General features: G+C 36.5%; 1 protein-coding gene across 1 annotated transcript; it reads right to left on the reverse strand.

Moving 5' to 3' along the window:
* Nucleotides 1-1,894: 1,894 nt before the first annotated feature.
* On the reverse strand, nucleotides 1,895-19,845 carry dap (death-associated protein). Its single transcript, XM_059524708.1, has 4 exons — nucleotides 19,629-19,845; nucleotides 17,878-17,977; nucleotides 4,423-4,465; nucleotides 1,895-2,709 (listed from the first exon to the last, which is right to left on the reverse strand). The coding sequence occupies exons 1-4, from the start codon at nucleotides 19,681-19,683 to the stop codon at nucleotides 2,590-2,592; spliced, it is 318 nt and encodes a 105-aa protein (XP_059380691.1). The 5' UTR covers nucleotides 19,684-19,845; the 3' UTR covers nucleotides 1,895-2,589.
* Nucleotides 19,846-21,713: the final 1,868 nt, after the last annotated feature.

Genomic DNA, 21,713 nt, shown 5'->3' on the forward strand with positions numbered 1-21,713 from the left:
TATATAGTTATTACATTTATATTTCACAGTATTACTTTATAAATTTCTATTAAATAAAAGCAGCCTTGTTGAGCATAAGAGAATTCTTTAAAAACATTACAATTTTGTAACAGTCTTGTATATAGGTGAATTACTTGTGTAAAAAAATATTATTTAGCAAAAAACATTAGCCATGAATTATTAAACCATTTTCCAAAAACAAGCTGTGGAACCAGTGGTTCCCCTAATATTGAAAATGAACTTTGCCTTCAAATATAGGAAATATTGTTACTAATAATATACTGAAAATTATTATTAAAAACTCTTAATATTTAACCTTATGCTAGATATCTTGGTATATGAAAATGCAAATGACGGGCAGCAAAGTAAAACTTTAAGAAGGAGGGTACTGTACTGTACATTAGTAAATATTTTCCTCCCTCATTTGTTAATTTATGTAAATTATTTCCCAATGATTCGATCTAACATAGGGCCCTATTATAAACACATAGGGGGCAAATATATATATATATTTATTTCCCAATTTCTTTTTGCAGGAGGTATCTTAAGTAAAAAGTGGCAAAGCTTACCCCACTCTCCTGTATGATTTTTTTTAGATTTGGAAACAGTTCATCCAAATTCAAACATATCACAACAAATCTCAGGTAAGAATGCTTCTGTATGCAGAAAATGACAATGTTTAATTAAACATTGTGTAGTGTTATCTGTTTGAAATATCCTCTCACTGAGCGTCCCATCATCTCAACAGCACCACTGTGCCTCGGACTACACAAAACACACACCACACAGCTGACTTCACAAAGGTTATCTTAAAATAACACTGGTTACACTACTCTAGGTTGTAACCCAAAAGTAATGACCATCAATGCTTGAAAGAAGGATCTCATTGTATCTTTTGAATAAAAACGACTTTATAAATCCAATGTGTGACTCCATTTGTTGAACTTTAAGCAGGAGTAAAGGAGAAAGCGCACACCTTATTAAGCTATTGAGGTCACCACACAAGGGACTTATCAATCCTGCAGGGTCAGCACTTGCCTCAAGACAACACTGTATGAAAAACAATGAAGTGCCCTCTGCTGGAGAACCAAAGCACTGATGTGGGATCTGTGGTAGCACTGATAGCCTATCAAAGACAAATACACTGAGAAGGCCTGAATGTCACATAGACCCCATGGTTTGGGCCACTCTGAACAGGCTTCAAAACAAGTGCTTCGTTTCCAGATACCATGCTGTGGAAAAGTAAAAACCTTGACCTGTACCATAACATTTCGTAAGGGTTTAGCTGCCACTCATGCCTTTGAGTTTCACCTTGTCCGAGTGGGATCAGCAGGTTTGGCCAGCTGGTCTGCTAATGGCACGTATGCTGAAGTCTTGCTGCTTTGGGCCCAGAACATGCTGTGGGAACAACCTGAAGTTTGTGGCAGCTGCTGGCTCTTATCAACACCTGAGAGGAACACAAAGTGAACGGAGGGCTGGAGAACATGAGATAATGAAATGGAGGGAGAGAACGGGGCATTAGGTTTGGTGGCTCAGCACCGTATGGGCTGACGGGCTTTGCCACTCTTTACTAGTTCATAGAGCATGAAAAGTATGCCGTGGGATTACACATGAACTTTTCCTACTGATCTGAGTGCATATTCTTACTAACATCATTAATAATATTTAATAGGACGAAAAACACACATGGAAATGGTTTCATTTTTTATTTATTTCAGCACATGCAATGCGAGTATTGAACTTCCTCTACTTTTACTCTCCGTAAATTCTACAATTCAGCTCAGATTGCCGTCATGAACAGCTCAAAATGGCTCAATTTCGAAGATAATTTTAAACCTTCATTTTGTAAATTTTTTTATTATCTTGGATTCATCAAACACACACACAGCAGTCATATGGTAATTCTAGAATGATTTCTTTTTTAAGCAAACATTGAAATTCCTTTTTTAAACTAAATTAATTTATTCTCCAAAAATTTCTGAAATGTATTTAACCCAAGGCACACAGATTCCCTATTAGAGTTTTGTAAATGATTTCAGCCTTACATGTTACTATTTGTTTGTGAAAGCAGTGATATTTCCATCAGGCATTGCAACTATCTTATGATTGTGTTTTCAAGAGCAAAAAGCGTGTGTGGTTTTATATTACCTCTTTATTCAGATACCCACACCTAGTACCTAATGCCTAATATACAACATTCACCGACTTCAAAAGAAGAAGAAGAAAAAAAAAAGATTCATACAATTTACATCTCTCTGGAACTATTTATGTAAGACAAAATTAAAACTAAATAAAACCGCTCCAAGCATCCCTCATGAAGTGGACTCACATAATTAACACGTTTCTGATTAGTGATTTGCAATGGAGCTTTCAATTTTAGTGTTGCAATGATCTACAGCTAAGAAACAGGAAAAGGAACGCGTGTCATGATACTGTTGGAAACCGGACACTTGCAGGCACAGACGGAAGGGGGAGGGGGCGTACGGAATGCTTGATGGCAAGAGATCCCTGGCAACCTGAGCAGGTGTTTGGGGTGGTGTGGTCCTGGCCCTGTGTGGGGGGCCGGGGTGGTCTAGAGTTGTGTAAGGCTCACTTCCGGGGCTGGTGGATGGGCTGGTTGATGTGGTGGGCCGAGGGCAGCTTCTGTACCGCAGGCACAGGTTTCTGATGGGCCACCTGGGCAGCAGCAGGGGTGAAGTCTTTATCCCCCTGAAAAGGACAACCAGAAGAAACACACATAATTATAATGGTGACCTGGCAAATGCTTTGTTTGCAGTAAATCACACAAACAATTGTACAAAACTCATGGTCCTCTAATCTGACTGGCTGAAGGGTGTTCGAAGAGTGCTCTGCAGAGTTTTTCAAAAAATGGTTTTTTTATAGTAATAAAAAGAAAAATGACATTAGCACAAAATTACGAAAACCTAAAAAATAAAATAAAATGTAAAACTAATTCAAAATATGATTAAACATGTATTAGCATATAAATAATAATTGTGTTCCAGACCTGAGAATGTGAGCAGTTCAGAGTGGAATCTTTTTTCTTTTTTTTTAAGTTCGTTTCAATGAGAAAAAACTTGCTGGCCATATTGTGTCTGACTCCTGATTTCCTCAATAATAGCCAGGTTTTAAAAACTGATCAAGGAACTTAATGAAAATTAACACAATTACATTAAAATGTGTAATTTTAACAACTAAAAATATTTCTCTTCTTGTAAGAATATATATATATATATATATATATATATATATATATATATATATATATATATATATATATATATATATATATATATATATATATATATATATATATATATATATATATATATATATATATATATATATATATAACATTACTTATGTTTCTAAGGAATACCACAATCACAAATATGCTGTTGCTTAAAATGATATCCACCACTCGAATGTGATATAGCAACAACTACTTTTTAAGAGATGCTAGACCTCTTTGCCTTAGTTTCATGTCTATTAACATGAAAAGAAAAGTGGCACACAGAAGCATCTGACGTGCAGCAGCTGGATGCCCAGTGAAGATAAAACTCCTGTGGCGAGGAAGCAGCAGCCGCAGACATTCTTCAGCATCACTTTAATCTGTATGAGAGTCTTTCAGAGCAAATGTGTGAAGCTTTTGAAGTAGATTACAGGGAGGACAGTCCAAGACTGAAACAAGCATGGTATTTTCTGTCTGTTTACCAGCTTGCCAGAGGACAAAAACAGCCTTAGATGTGAGCATTTAGAGAGGAAATATTGCAGAAAGTGTCTCTTGAGCTCTATTTTGATCACTTCAAAGTAAAATGAGCCCACTGTCTCAGTAGAAGAGCTCCATGTGCATCTAGGGTCACACACTGTGACATGCGTAATCAAACACAATGTTCTCTTATACACCTGACATGTTTATATTATAATTATAATAATATAGCAATAATGCTGCACTCTCATCCTTGTAAGCACAGATGGATCCATTAAATCACAGCCTCCATCAAACACTGTAAATCCTGAGACGCGGCCAGTCCCATGGCGGCCGACCGGATTAAGGTCAGCTCGGGCTGGAAATGAACAGACTGGACTCTATGAGACCAGCTCTTTTGTAAAAAAGGTACAAATATATCTGAGAATAGTCTGTAAGCGAAGAAAAAAAAAAACACCTTTATTCAACAATTTCTTGTCAGATGGACTATTTTCACTATGTCCTTACTACCTTTCTGTGCTTGAATGTGGTAGTTATTTTGCTGTCTATCAGATTTCATCAAAAATATCTTTATTTGTGTTCCGAAGATTGCTCTCAGTTGCTCTGGATGAAGCCAGTAAACTGGTAGAGACCAACAAAACACAAAATGTCGGACCAGAGATAACTTGGCCTTTGATTTAGATGTCATGTAATCAATGGACATGTGTACCTACCTTAGTGACAACTCCCGAGACCACAACAGTTATTTTCGGTGGGCTAGAGATTGAGGAAAATAAGAAAGCCACAGTTACAATCAGAAAGCAATAGATTTAAAACTAAAACGTTTAAATATATGTGCTAGTTAATGAAGTATAAGCAAAACAGATGACAGAGTTTATGAAGCAAAACAGTCTCATGTCAAATAGCAACTGATAGTAAATAAGCTTGTATATTAATCAGTCTCTGATTTTTTTAGCATCATTAATTTTTCCACAGGGAATATGTGAAGGAGAACACAAACAACTCTGTATTCTGGTAATGAATAACACCGCTCATATTTTAGAGGGTGGAAAAAAACTCTTATGTGGATTCCAACCAGTTTTGACTCAATAGTGCTGCCTTGTGTCTAGGCTAGAAACAGCTTTAAACTGAATTAATTCAGACGGCGAAGGCCAAAGTTTGTGTTTGCTGGTAAGATGAGTGAAATGAGATGAGGAGGTTTCCAAACATTTAAAGGAGATATATTATGCCCTTTTATACAACATGTAATATAAGTCTCTGGTGTCCCCAGAATGTGTCCGTGAAGTTTCAGCTCAAAATACTCCACAGATCATATTGAAAATGCATTGTATTGTAGTAGCTATATCACAAAGCCCAAAAGATATAGCAAGGCTTTGTGACAAATCATCAGGGCTACTCATCAGCAATCACATATTTTATTATTTTATCAACGCCGAGCTGACAGCAGATTGTCGGCTGTATGAAATCAAAGTGTGAGGCCTGTGCTGATTAGCTGAAGGTCAACAGGAAGCATCATTATGTGCGCGGGAGCTCAATCGAAACCTGACGTGGCTGTCAGCAGATGCCCTCTACTCCGTATAACCGCTGGAAAGAAGCGTCTTCTCCGTCCGGAAACGCATCTAATCGGATGCATGGATGGAATGCTAATGCAGCAAATTAGCTACAGCCCTGATGGAAATATCACATTCTGCATGTGTGATCGGCATTCACCAGGCCACCAATTACAGTGGGATTAATCTGATAATTCTTCTTCTAATTGTAGCCTAACATGGAATACAATATCACAGATGAGTAAAACAAGACAATACACAAGTTACTGCCTAAATAGCTATTTGTACATTGGTTAACATTAACAAATAGGCTGCATGGAACTGATGATGTCCACTGAAAATTAATTGCATTTTGATACTAAAAATGAAAATTTCTAAAACTTAAAAAATTTTTTAGGGTAGCTTTTAATTAAACATTTGTATTATTATATTTTTAATTTTCATTGTTTTGATTGTATTTCTTTTCACATTTTTGCTTGTTGAATTATTTTATACAGTGTATTGTTTTTGTAAAGCGCTTTGAGCTATACAAAATTTTTTGTTTATTATTATTAAAATAAAAATATAAAATTAAATCAAGTGAAATAATATAATATTATAGCATTATAAAATATTTTTTGGAAATGTCCACCGAATCCACTGTTGAATTAAACATACAATAAACAATACTCACTGATTCTAAATTACAGAAATTGTAGTTATTAACTAATCCATTACATATTTAAGGTAATATAATAAGACAAATTTTTGATTACTTTTAACCTAACTTGTTTATCACATTGATTTAAATAGGATAATACTTCACCATATTGATAATAAAATGCAAAATATATATAAAAAAAAAAATGGAAAAGAATTAGGGAGAAATAATACATTTTGAATAATTTATTGCTATAGTGTTATATAAAAAAAGGTAACTAGTCTGTGAGCATTTTATAATGTAATTTACCGTAATCTAATTACAAGTACTTAATTTTTGGAATCTGTTTATGCAATGCAGATTGCATGTAATCAGTTACTTCCCAGTTCTGATGGTGAGTAAATTATGACAAAAAATATATTTATGGGCTTTTTATGCCTTTATTGTGAGAGGACAGTGGAGGGCTGACAGGAAAGTACTGGGAGGAGAGAAGAGAGCAGGATTGGCAAAGGAGATTTGAACCCGGGTCGCCGTGAGTGCAGTTGAGCTATATGTCGTCTCACTAACCACAAAGATATGAGCTCCGATAAAATTTGTAAACTATTTCTTTACGTCTTGATCAGTTCTCAAGGCCTGCATGCACATGTGGAAACTAGGGGGAGCAAACGGATGGCTCTGACTCAAAACCAATGGCTCTGACTGGTGCTCCAAGCAGTGGGTAAGGTACAAAATGGCCTATAAAAATCCCAGAGGGACAGGGAATTTACCACCACCATCGGAGCACAGAGCAGAAACATGGCCCCAGGCTTGTGCAAGCCGTCAGCCTCGGAAATGACTCTCATTCATTTTCCAAAGCCAACCGTTTCCCTTAGAGCACGAAGTCAGAAGAGAAGGTCAAGAGTGATAATTGACCTTGACGTGAAAAATGGTCTATTGGAAATAGAATTATAATGTCAAAGAGAAAGTTTGAAATGTGGCAGATTCCAGTAGCCCCGGTCAAATACTACAGCGTCTGTAGTACATTACAACACCACTCGCACACTGCAGGAAACAGAGCTATAAAAGGAGATGATTAAATTGTTATCACAGCGTGAGACAATCCTGATGTCTCAACATACTTGAGACTGAACATAAATGAGGGAGCATTGTGAGAAAGGGATTCATCTCTAATGCTGCGAAATCCAGTATATGTCAGAAGTTTCTGGCTTTCATCTCACAGAGAAGCCAAGGAAACTCCAAAGATAGCTCAAGACAGTGAAGGGAGAGATCGGGAGACTTGCCAAAGGGATAATCTCAGATTCCTATCTTTTAAAAGAGACGGCTGTATAATCCCAGATTAAGCGGACACTTCTTTTTCTAAGGGCAAAAATCTTTAATAAAGCCATGTTTTAAGAAATGTGAGATTTTGGGATCAAAAGCCAAGTTATTGAAAGCATACTGTGAACGAATTTAAAAAAAACAAGCAGGATTATACTTCTAAACTGTTATAGCTTGTTTGGAATTCGCTAAATGGTAAAAGATGAGAACATAACTGATAAAATACTGATCTGTTTCTCTTTTGGAGGTCATTCAAAAAGGTATAGTTTTGTGATATAATTATTAACCCCAATACTTGAACTTTCTTTGTGTACAGATTAAGGGTTATCATACATAAAATGTTAATCAGGGACAGAGTTGACCCATTTCCTTTCTTAGCAATGAGATTCCTCACCTGAGGGTGGCAGCAGTGTGTTTGGGTTTAAACCAGGCCAGAGACTTTTTTAACTCCTAAAAAGTGTCTAATTTAGGTGAAATCATTGAAGGAAAAACACAAACTGAAATAGATTACAAGGTTAATATGAAGGTCAATAACTGAAATGTTAAATCTCAAACAAAAATATTCACTTAAAGGGTTAGTTCTAGGGGTGTGCACGGATAGTCGAACATTCGAATATTTGTTCTGCTCTAATTATTCGATAAATAAAAATGATATTCGAATTTCGCAAAAAGAAAAAAAAAAAAAAAAGTTCACAAAACCTAATTTGGACACTTTCTCTGATTCTCCACGGCATATTTGAAGATGTATGCAAGCAAAAAATAATTAATTAATGAATAAGGGGCCGTTCACATATCGCGCCTAAAAACGCGTGGAAAACGCTAGGCGCACTGCTTTCTCCTTCTCCAAAGCGCTCGGGCAGAAGCGCTCCTGAGGCGTCTGCTGTTGCTAAGCAACAATGACGAGCTCTCTCCATGAATACGCGGAAATTTCAGCAAAGGATAAATGGATTTGCAGCACAAAAAAAAAAAAAAAATCATTTTCAGTAGCTCTTCTACTAAATTTATTTCAAAATAGCAATCAATATACAGCTATGATCAGGGAAGTCGTGGCCTAATGGTTAGAGAGTCGGACTCCCAATCGAAAGGTTGTGAGTTCGAGTCCCGGGCCGGCAGGAATTGTGGGTGGGGGGAGTGCATGTACAGTTCTTTCTCCACCTTCAATACCACGACTTAGGTGCCCTTGAGCAAGGCATCGAACCCCCAACTGCTCCCCGGGCGCCGCAGCATAAATGGCTGCCCACTGCACTGGGTGTGTGCTCACAGTGTGTGTGTGTGTTCACTGCTCTGTGTGTGTGCACTTCGGATGGGTTAAATGCAGAGCACAAATTCTGAGTATGGGTCACCATACTTGGCTGAATGTCACTTCACTTCTTCATCTTGGCTGAGCTTTCAACGTTGTTACGGGAAAGGATGAAGCTGATTGGTTGGTTCTTGTCACATGACCCGCGGTGCGCTTGTGGCATTCTGAAAAGTTGAGATGTTTTTAACTCGATGCGGTGCGGACGCGCCTGGAAAAAACGGGCGCGTCGCAGTGCTTCCATTATGAGCGCGCATACCGCGCGCCTACATGAACAGCCTCTAAGAACTGCGGTCTTCTACAGTACTTCAAATATGTCGTGGAGAATCACAGAAAGTGACCGAATTCAAGAACATAGTTGTGGCATCTCTCAAGCAATGAATAAACACAGCTAACTTCTGAGAATGCAGTGAAAACTCCTCTTCTCGCATCCGCCCTAGACCCTCGGCACAAACATGTCAGGTTTCTCGATGAAAACATGAGAGAAGTAAGAAAAAAAAAACATTTCTTTAACATTATCAGAACATTTTCCTTGATGCGAGTGGTGCGGATGCAGCCGCTGTCACCAACAATGAAGAGGATGCAATGCCCACTCGTCGGAAAAAGCTGAGCCAGTTCTTCAGCGATGATTACAGAGAGTCCAGCCGAGACGAGTGGGAACAGTTCTTGCTGGAGCCATGTATTCCACCAGATGAGGATCCCATTCAGTGGTGAAACAAAAACACGAAGCGCTTCACAAAACTTATTCGCTTAGCACACCGCTATTTGTGTATCCCGCCAACGTCTGTGCCATCAGAGCGCGTTTTCTCCACGGCCGGCCTTATTGTTAACAGACTAAGGAACCGACTTCGTGTTTCTTAACAAGAACATGTAAAACAATAGAAAAAAAAAAGCAAAAAAGATTTTCTGACAATTTCAAAGTTTCAAAGTAAAGTGTAGGCTACGTTCTGCAATAGCCTAATTGCTTACAGGCTGCTTTACGTTTTTTCTTTGTTCACTTTTTTTTGCTTTTAATCTGTACTTTTGTTTGTTTGCACACATTGTTAAAGGTTTTCAGCTACAAAACACGATGTGTAATGTTCAAGCTTATTGTGTGTAAGCTTGTTCAAAATGACGGAAACAATAAATGTTGCTGAAAAATAACGTCTGTCTCATTAAACTTAATTTAAATAAACAAATATTCGAATATACGTTTTTTGTGAGCTCAAAATTGGACTCGGCTTGGTGTTCATCTTCAGTTCTCTCTGATGAATCATCATCATCAGCTCCTCGGTTCTCGAATCGAACGCGTCTGACAGAAACGGTTCTTGACTTGTGAACGAGTCAATCTTTTGTTCGTTATCTGGCTCGGCTCGTGTTCATCTTCAGTTCTCTCTACACAGTAGTTCAGTCAGTGTACTGTTTGAGTAAATGAATTACTCCGGGATATTGGTTTGTTTGAACTCAGAGGAAGTGTCAGCCACATTAAAAAAAGTTAACAGCTTAAGTCATTTGTGGATTAATGCGTATTGGAGACGCGAACTGTTTCAAACAATTCAGTTCGATTTGGTGCACTAGTTCAAAAAGATCCGGTTACATCGAATGATTCGTTATCGAACCGGATATCACAAACTGCTTTGTTTTGAACTCTCTCTCACAACAGACACGGAAGAGAAGACAATGCTGAATAAAGTCGTAGTTTTTGCTATTTTTGGACCAAAACGTATTTTCGATGCTTCAAGAAAAAATTCTAACTGACCCTCTGATGTCACATGGACTACTCTGATGTTTTTCTTACCTTTCAGAACACGGACAGTATACCGTGCACACAGTTTCAATGGAGGGACAGAGCTCTCGGACTAAATCTAAAATATCTTAAACTGTGTTCCGGAGATAATCGGAGGTCTTACAGGTTTGGAATGACATGAGGGTGTTATTCATGACATAATTTAGATTTTTCGATGAACTAACCCTTTAAACATAACCTCTCCTGGAATGAAATGTAAGTGAAAACCAAGGCTGAATTTTCTTGTGCAGAAGATGCAGTCTACAATTTATACAGAAGTCAGCAGTGTCATGTGATACTTCACAATTCATTCTGATCTGATATGCCGTTTTGGTCATCAGTTACCAATTATTATTGATGATTTCTGAAGGATCATGTGACACTGAAGACTGGACACACGTTCAAAAGTTCAGGATTAGTAAGATTTTCAATGTGTGTGTTTTTTCTTCTGCTCATCGATGATACATTTATTTGATCAAAAATAGAAAAAAAAACCTGTAATATTGTCAAATAATATTACAATTTAACATAAGTTTTCCATTTTAATATACTGTAAAATCTAATTTATCCATGTGATGCAAAGCTGAATTTTCCACATGAAAATCATGAATCATTCTGATTTATTAATGTTGGATAAATTTTTTTTGATGGTTAATATTTTTTTGAAAGCTGTGATACTTCTGTCAGGATTCTTTGATGAATAAATAGTTAAATAGAACATTTATTCAAATTAGAATAATAAAAAAAAAAGTCTTTACCACCATCTTTTAACACATCTTTGCTGCAAAAACCCCCAAAACAAAACAAAAAAACAAATCCCACCACTAACATTTGAACGGTAGTGTATATTAATACAAAACATTTTTTTTTTTTTTTTTACTTTTTATTCCTAGAATACTGAAAAAAGTATCACAGGTTCCAAAAAATACAACTGTTTCCAAAATTGACAATAAATCAGGATATAAGAAATGCTATCGAGTATAGAGTATAGAGAAGCTAAATTGCATCAATTTTAAATGGCTCTCTAAACATGTGGCTCTTTTGTGCGAGACGTTGAGTGCAACGTTGATAGGTGTCCCTCTAGAAAATATGCATTCTGTGTGAACGGCTTGGTTTCAATTTTCAGTTTCTCGTCACTGAGGTTCTCTTTTCCTGCAATATTTGTAATTAACAGCACAGCAAGTGGCTTCAACTGGACAGACTAACAAAAACATTAAAATGTTCTTAACATTAAAAAAAAACCTTGTGTGCCACTGATAAGAAATTCGAAAAAAAAATTGACAGCCCTACTGAGGACTGGGTAAGGAAGGATGCTGAAAACTCAGCTTTGGATCACAGGAATAAATAATGTTTTAAAGTATATTAAAATAGTAAACCATTATTTTAAATTGTAATATTTCATGATATCACTGTTTTTATCTGTATTTTTATTCAAATAAATGCAACTTCGATGAGCATAATAGATTTAAAAAAAAGAAAAAAATCTTTCTGATCGGTGTCTATGAGATGAGGGAAGACCCCCTGGAGAGAGTGATAGAGACTGTGTGAAGGAAGAGAGTGAGCTGGTACATTAAAGCAAACTCAGCTTCAGGAGCAAAAGCGATTGCTGCAATTAACAAGTCAGCACACACGCTCACAACTTGCTGTCGTCATGGCAACAACGTGGCATAGCTTTTATTTACTGATGAGCTAAATCAGGAGGAAACAGCAAAAACCTCTCGTCTGGAGCTAAGGGAGTGAGCCGTGCAAACGAAGCAAAATTGGACTGGACCTAAAGCTCCATGCTTAGCCTCTGCTGCACACAAGACTGAGTCTCAACATCAACAGAGTATAAACACAGGGGTGGACGGAAAAAAGTAGTACACTCTTACTGGCTTCTGAAACCACAATCAAATGAACCAAAATATTGAATAAATGAACATGAAATCACATGAGCAGGAGTTTGTTAATGAGAGGTGTTACAACTCTTTCTGTGTGGCCTGATGAGAAGTTAGAAAAACCACACACAGGTGGCACGACACGGACACAATAGCGCTCTGATGAATGGCTGGCTATAATTACTATTATCGGATTAAAAAGTCCTTCCCCTCTGAAATTAACTAAGGTTTGGGGTAAAACGACATCAGTATCGGTTCCTTAGTAAACAGTTTGCAGTAGTTAGAAATTCACATTCCTGGCAAAAACTGATGATGAAAAAGGGGAAACGAGTGTTGCCAAACAAAAATACTCACAATTATGACCGATTTTAGGATCTAATCTAGATAATGCAGAAAAGATCTTTTCCTCAAAAGCACTGGGCGGATGGGTTTAGTTATGCAGCTCCATGTGTGGTTTGACTGACAGCCGGAACATTTAAAAAGTAACTTCTGTGGTAATGAGATAACATATAGTTATATAGAAATTCTTCCGACATAGCAGTGAGGCAAGTTTAAGCAGATTAACTGAAACACAACAAGAGCCCATTATTCCAAAAGTGTCAGCACACTTCACTAAACAGTGCAGAGAGGGAAACTAGCGTGGAAATAATTGTCATCAAACTGTCAATTTTTATTTTCCTTTTTTTTTATGTTGCTTTATTAAAAGTCAGCACCCCATCCCAATTTTCACCATTGCTTCATCCGCTGAGGAACGCAGGCAGTGGGATGCGCTTTAGCAGGGGCTTTATATATATATATATATATTTACACTACTGCTCAGTTAGCTAATATTTCCATTAACTAATTAAAATAAACAATAAATTTTCACATTAAAAAAAAAATATAAAAAATTCTAATAAATGCTGTTCTTTTGAATTTTCTATTCATCAAACATTTATCATTTTATTCTCAGTTCATCTATCCCATAAAAATATTAGGCAGCACAACTGTTACAACTGTGATAATGATAAAAAATGTTTTATGATGACTAAATCATCATATTACAATGATTTCTGCTTGGTAGATCCGATGTGAAAATGCCTCCTCGGTTGGGAAATGTAATTTGATTATCTATATCACTTCTAAATTTAGGGTATGATCATTTTATTTTTTTAGTGGCCCTTAATTACCATTAACGTTAGCTCTGAGCGCTTTTTTTTCTTTGATCTGGAATTACGAGTTTCTAAGGCAACACTAATAACGGCAACATGAATTTGTGTAATTGAGTAATCAGTAGTGAAAAACCACAATACAACGAGTATCTTTTTTTTTTGCAAATGCCTTATTAATAAACTTACATAAGTTGGATTTATTATTTCAGTAGAATTATGTTAGATTATTCTAGCTTTATTTTTACATTTTAAGTAGTTAGAGATGTTACTAAAGAATTTTTCTACTTAAGTTGCTGCCCCTTCTGCATGACACTACAGTAGTCAGAAGATACAAGCCAGAGCATATTTGAAGTTTACAAGATGTAATTATGAGTTCTACGAAGACTTCTACAAGTCAAAACCTTGTCATTTTGTTAATTCTGTTACGGTGTGAATACGCTATACATACAGAAAATGGGTGAAATCATATTAAATTTGATTAAATGCATTACAATTAGATTTAAACATGAGAGCATTTTAAATTTAGCCGCAATAAATAGTTAATATAATACATTCATTAAATTAATTCACTTAGCATTCACATGAAAAACGCAAAAAGATTGACATTTTCATATTAATATTAAATATTTAGAAAAATAAAACATTCATAGAAGATGATTTCTGCTGTAATGATTTGTTCCTGTTTTTATTTTACATAACTTTAAATTAAGCTCCTCTGATTAAGTAAGAAAAAAAAAAAGATTTATTTAAAATAAAACAAAAATCATAAAAACAGTTAAATTGGGAGTTCAACACAAAGATGAAGAAACATCCATTAATCAGCTAAGCAGACAAAATAACTGCCCTATAACATACTATTAGCCTATAACAACAACAGCAAAAAAGGTCAAATTAACTGATAATGACCACCCACCTTAACCTTGCAAAGAATCTCATTGTTGTCAGCGACTAAAACTAGCTTTGGAAAACCATCTGAGCACAAAGAGACTACACAGGAAAATGGTGAGTTTCCTCTTTGCTTGCCAGTGGTGCAAGAAAATGCCAAACCTAATAATGTGGGTGGACGGATCACATTCACATGACAGTGCTCGGGCACTGAAACTGCATTTCAACCCCTTCTCTGAAACATCCACCCAGAATGGCTGCCATGTTTCTGAAGGAAAGCCAAAGAGATATTAAAAGCAGCTTTAAGCTTGTTCAGGAATGATACACCACGTAGGATTTCCTACAGCAGGCTGAGTGAGCTGATAAGGGCTCACTTGCAGACCCGCTGTAACGGGGCACCCATCAGTCATCAGGTACTGGGGTGGAGGGGACCGTAAACAAAGCCATAAAGCCCATCAGAATCAGCAGTCAATCCCTGTGAACACACCTCCGTAGTGCTATATACAGGTCAGCTATGACACCAACACAAACAGGGAAATCTGAGGACTGGAAAACTTTTGCAATGCACTTGTGCACTTGCGCAACTAAGAGATAGACAGCTACCTAGTAGCAACAAGTAGAAAACTCAATGAAACCTATTTAAGCTAAACACACTGAAAAAAGGAACATGCGGCAATATCCGGCTGTTGCCACATTTTCCTAACTGACACACCCAAGATTGTTACATTTAGTTTGTGACCAAAAATGACTGTCATGTGCCAGAAATGTGTTTATGTAAAGTGTGCTCTAACAGTGACTTCATCATTATATCAAATACTCTGGTTTATTGTAGGCCGCTTCACCAACACAGAGCAGAGAAAGTCCAAGCTAAGAAAAACATATCTAGTTTTAGCAGAAACCTCTCCATATGCCCACAGTCATATGTGAATTGCACACCTGTGTCACAGATCAAATGATTCAGCATCAGACTCGATGCTGAACCAAGACTTTCATAGAGATAAAGTCTATAAAGAATTGTGTTACTTGGAAATTAAAGTGATAGTTCACCCAAAAATGAAAATTATGTCATTAATTACTCCAAACATGTAAGACCTTAGTTCATCTTGGAACACAAATTAAGATATTTCTTGATGAATTCCGAGAGCTCTCTGACCCTGCCATAGACAGCAAGGATCCTAATCAAGGCTCAGAAACGTAGCAAGGACATCGTTAAAATAATCCATGTGACCTTAGTGGTATACATTTTGCAATACATTTTGTGTGCAAAGAAAACAAAAATAATGACTTTATTCAACAATTTGTCTCCTCCACGTCAACCTATAGCACCATTTTGGAAAGTATCACATAAGTAAACAATGTATGCAACATATGTATGTGGTTACGTTGTTTACTGTTTGGTCTGAACATAAAGAACATGAGGGTGAGTACTTAATGACAGAATTTATCACATAAGGCTGAACTATCCCCTTAAAATCCCTTTCAAATTAAATTTTGGTATGTTTTAGCTTACCCCAAGGACATCCAAGATGTAGGTTTCTTTGTTTCTGCAGTATTTCCCATTTTGATATTTTTAGGTCAAACCGTTCTTGTCTGTGACTCAAATAATCCAGGTCTATGGTCACCACCTCAAAGAGAATGCACAGAGGAGTCCAAATTAAACAAATTCTCATCGTAAGTACACATTGATGACCTAAGACACGAAACGAGCAGTTTGTGTAAGAAAACGAAACAGTATTTATATAATTTTTACCTTTTGTACACAACCACATCCAACTGATCTGAGGGCGCGAGCGCTTCCTGATGTGACGTGTGTGCGTGCTCTGGCTTAGTCTGCGCAAGCGTGGAAAGTGCCGGAAGTGATCTCTCGCGCATGAACGTCACTCATTGTTTACCGTTTACCACACGATACACCACTAATCTGCACTGTCTGAAATATAATGCAGTAATTACAATTAATTTATTTATAATGCACCCTATAATCGTTGCGATTATAATAAACACAACACATTACTCACTCTATTGACAGCGTGCCACTGGGTCCCTCTGGCATTGGACGTCGCCTCCAATTTATATGTGGCAAACTAAAAACAAAGTGCAAAACGCTGCGTCTCAACAGCGAAGAAAACTCAGGAACTTCAGTCAGGCAGTTGTGTGATGCGATACTGTCAATGTCCTTGTCGTCTTGTAGTTGTGGCATTGCTATGTTCCATTCGTGACAACATATACTCTCCACTTCTGTTGGCATCTCACAACACTTGTTACTTAAACACCACCAATTTTGAAGAGATCTCTGTCTCTGAGGCTTGAAGACGTGCTGCTGCAGCGGATGCTTTCTCCATCGCTCTGAATACTTGATCAGTGTATTCTGGTTCAAATAAATATGGTTGTGAAAAAAAATAAACATTGTCTGTTGATACATCGAAATCATCTTCCATTGCAATTTCCTGTACGTCTAAATATGTTTAGATCTTCACAGTGAAAGGTAACACTTCCGAAATCTCTGTGTAAACCAAAGACAGTAAGTGTAAACAATGAGTGATGTACACGCACGAGAGTTCACTTCCGGCACTTTCCGCGCTTGCGCAGACTATAAGCCAGAGCGTGCGCGCATGTCACATCAGGAAGCGCTCGCGCCCTCAGATCAGTTGGATGTGGTTGTGTACAAAAGGTAAAAATGATATAAATACTGTTCGTTTTCTTACACAAACCGCTCGTTTCATGTCTTAGGTCATCAATGTGTACTTACGATGGGGAATTGTTTAATTTGGACTCCTCTGTGCATTCTCTTTGAGGTGGTGACCATAGACCTGGATTATTTGAGTCACAGACAAGAACGGTTTGACCTAAAAATATCAAAATGGGAAATACTGCAGAAACAAAGAAACCTACATCTTGGATGCCCTTGAGGTAAGCTAAAATGTATCAAAATTTAATTTGAAAGTGAACCATCCCTTTAAGTAGGGCTGCATGATTAATCGCATTAAAATTTAAAACAAGATATGTCTTCATCAATCATCAAATCACAAAGAATGCAATTTAATAAATGTATATACTGTGAGTTTTAGTACAGCACTTTTTTCTTACATGCCAGCAGCTCATAATCTGCTGTTTCAGTGATTCATAGAAAAAGCAAAAAAACCAAACATTATTTTAACTAAAGAAACTTCTATGAGAACATTGAAAATATCTATTTAAGCAACAATCAATTAGAGTTTAATTTTATTATTCAAAATATCCACCTGCAGAAAGCAGCGACTGACCAATCAGAGTGAAGTATTAAAGTGAGCCGTGCAATAATTTAAATAAAATGCTGTTTGTCTTGATAAGAGGCTGATTATTTCTGGAAATAGTTTATCTAAAAACATTTTAAAAGGTTGGTAGCATGCAAGTAAACAAAACTAAAAAGTATAAACATGAGCATAAAGATACTACAGAGTTATGAAGTGATGTATAAGAACTGAAACGTATTTTGATTTTTATTCTCTATTGGAGAATCATCAGAATTATAAGACTTATGAGCCTACAATCTCTTCAAATATACCTTATAAATAAAATCAATCAATAATAAAACATATATATAATAATGATTATGACAAGCTATAGCTGAAAATGCAATGACCATATGCTTCACTAGTAAAAAAAAGGAAAAATGCATACTTTAGAAATATGAAGGTCAGCATACTTACATCTCAGTCTCATATTCTTCATCGTCTTTGTCATTCTTCTTGTCTGGCACTTCATTTGCAGACTGGTGCTTCTGAACTATCCGCATGCCTCCTGCTTTCACTGCCACAAATAAACAAACAGTTCAGAGTTTATTTCCAGACACTGGTGGTAACTGAAATTGCATTTATTATACAATGTCATCAAATAACTTAAATCACAAGTGGCCATTTTAATGTGCAACCTTATGCAACCTTTTGGCCTACATTTAGGGACATTACACAAGTTGTTATCTGACTTCTTGTGTACTTTACACCACACTGACATATATGCTGACAGAGTGAAACAATGCAAAATCACACATTTACATTTTGTGAAAGTACAAATATTTGGATAAAAAAATCTGCACCGTTTCACATAATCAAACATAGTTGATCTTTAAAATACACTGCCTCTTAGAGACAAATAGCTACTTGGGAAGAGCTTGCAAGCAGCATAACACATCAGCTGAATCATGCACTAGGGAAATTCCATAAAAGTATGCCTTCCACATCCCTTGTGAGCATATGTGTAAACAATGAAGAGTCGACACCAACTTTTACTCTGTTATTATAGGCATTTTTCTTGACACGCCAACCAAATTGGAATTGGCAAAAAATACTTCCAACAAAACTAGAACAAAGTTACTGGATAACTTTGTTCTATTTTTGTTGGAAGTATTTTTTGCCAATTCCATCCCTGTCTTTCTAATTGATCCTTATTTCGTTATATGCAATAATCAAATATATATATATATATATATATATATATATACAGATGAAGTTAGTTAATGCAGCAGTTTTGTAGTACGAATTTTTGCTGTCAGCAGAGGGATAGCAAAAAAAAAGGTGAATGTTGAAATTTCCCGTATTTTGGATGAGTAACCCGAGAAATGTACCTTACTTTCAATGTTGCTTTAAGCTATATAAATTAATATTTAGATGTTATCGTCTCTGTGGTCGAGCCTCAAAGCAGGAAAGCGGTGTAAAGTTAATCCCTTCTCATTTTATTTTCCCCATGGCGATTATGTGTTGCGCTATTACACCCACAATACAGCAACGGTATACCATGGTTGAAATAGATTTTTAATTAATCAAATTAAGACACACGGATGAGAGGGAGTATGTCTAAACACTGCGCAGTAGTCCGAGTAGCAGTAAAGGAGGCCATCAACGTGGCGGCCACGCCAAGTAATGACGTCACGACGCCCAAGCCCTATAAGACGCACTTACGTCATAAATATGCTAATTAGCACACGGCGTAATCTAGTTCATGTTCTCATTATTTATTTTTATGAATTAAAATGTTTCAAAACATCCCCCCTCTGTTTTTTTTCACAAATCGCACCCTGCACACACACATATAATAAGTTTGTGCCTCATGCATCAACCCTGTTATTATCAAACACCCCCATATTATACACACACACACACAATATATATATATATTCACACACATATAAATAAATAAATATACATGTTATACCAACATCACCTATTCAAAACGTTAACTCTTCAAGTTATATTTTTTCTTTCATTAATTTCTTTCATTTTGTTAGGTTGGTCAGATATATACATAATATAAAATAAGAGATCCAATGCAATGTTTAAAATCTACAATAATGGACTTTGTAAATCACGTTTTCCAAATGAAAAGGCGTCCATTGGTGGATTGATCCACTCGACTTGCCAGCAGAAAAACAACACTAGCAGAAACAATAGCACAGAGACATTACCAGCAGGAAGATGTCCAGCTTTGGTCTCGATTTTCTCTTTGGGCGGCGATGACATGGTTGCTGTCAAGAGACTTGCTTCGTTGTCTTCTAAGTAAAAACAATCTTTCAGTTTCCTGGCGGAAAAATAACGCACACTTCTGTCGACTTCGTCAACGTGGCTCTTTTCTGCTCAATGTTTGGCAACGGTGCGTGATGACGCCAGTGTTCGGCTCTAACCAATAGGAGCGTTTATTGAGAAAGGACGTTCCTCCTCTTTACTATGGAAAGTCTAATAGAACATACGAGTAGAATCGAGAAGGGTCTGTCTACAGACTGCAAGACAGGGGCGTAACTTGAAGTGGGCGTAACTTGACGAAAGAGGCGTAACTTGAAGTTGTTCAAATCACACAGAACCACGCGAGATGTTAAAACGAGATTTTGTCGTGATGCGTTCGAAACCGCATACCCTTTAATTAGGCAGTTAATTTCAATAAGAACTAATTTAACGAGCGCTAAAAGAGTACATACTCTACAGCCTAAATGCGTATGTATAAAGTATAAATGCAATTTGTATATCATCATCCGCTATGTTGATCATGTGACCTACAAAGTTAAAACAAGCACAAAAACTTAAAATATATAAGTGACAGGTTTAATTAATGTATTTGTAAGTATCTTGATAATAAAGAACATTGCCCATGTTGTGGTCTTGTTGCAGAAACGGCTGCCTTTTTATTTTGTGATTGTAGTATAGCCAATACTGTTGATTTAAATTTTTTATATTTTTAACTCCACTAATATGATCAAGTCTTATCCATTTATAGCATTTTTTTATAATTAGAAAACCCAAAATCGTTATCTCTTGAATATTTTTTTCAATTATTTTATGTGAAAAATGTTTTTCTTGAATAGGATCTCATACTATGATGAACACATGATTTTTTTTATTTACTGTTTTATGGCACTATGATTGTTTATTGTTAGATACAACCGTCTTACCATGATCTTTTATTTAATAATTTGGTAATAATAATAAAAAAGAGGGTCAGGTGCACTAACTCCTCACAGCAACTCTGCAATATCTGCACAAAGGGTACTTCGATCAGCTGCTAGAAGATCACACCTTTGGAGAAGACTGTTGATTTTATACTCTAAAAATGTAAGTATTACTACTCGAAAATTAACATTACCCCATAATGAACTGCATCTTTTGCCCACCCCAACACTTACATGCAATAATAATGATAAATGCCAACCAATATTTATATAATTATTTTTTAGTAAAAGAAGCAAAATTTATTTTCTTTTGTGACATAGCTATACATGAATATATACTAGTTAAACAAATGCAGCTGATGTGAATACATCAATTTTCAGTCAAGCAATTAATAAATAAATGGATAAAATATTTATATTTTATTTACTGACAACAAATGATTAAAATAATTTATAAAAGTAAGCATCACAATAAATGCATACATGTTCAAGTCAACAACACATGAAACAAAGCTTCATTCAAACTGATTGTATTTACAGATGGTGAACCCAACATCCTCCTGCCATCTGAACACAGCTGATACGGTTCTGCTGCTGCACTTCACAATCTCACTCTTCTCAATGGGGATGTCGTTGAGCAACAGGATTAGGAAGACCATGATGACGGCTCTCTGAACCACACAACTTTGAAGCTAGAGCAGGGGAACACGTGCAGGACAATCTGACTGCTGTGTCTGCTCCAAACTTTCGTGTGCCTGCACCCCATGACCACGACTACCCGAAAAACATTTACACAGAGTTTACAAGTACTTGCATTGATTTATTACTTTTGTAGTGGGCTAAACCACTGAAGTGATTCAAATTTATAAATAAATTATACATTTATCCAAAGCGACTTACAGTGCATTCAGACTAACAGTTTTTACCTAACATGTGTTCCCTGGTATTCGAACCCACAACCTTGCACTGCTAACGCAATGCTCTACCACTTGAGCCACAGGGACACCAGTGTGTCCTTGAGCAAGGCTCTCTTCTCCAGGTTGTTTAGGGGATTGTAGGCCCCTGTAATAAGAGCACTGTCAATCACTTTGGATAAAAGCTCCATCACAT

The sequence above is a fragment of the Carassius carassius genome, chromosome 35, assembly GCF_963082965.1.
Source record: "Carassius carassius chromosome 35, fCarCar2.1, whole genome shotgun sequence".
Taxonomy (NCBI): domain Eukaryota; kingdom Metazoa; phylum Chordata; class Actinopteri; order Cypriniformes; family Cyprinidae; genus Carassius; species Carassius carassius.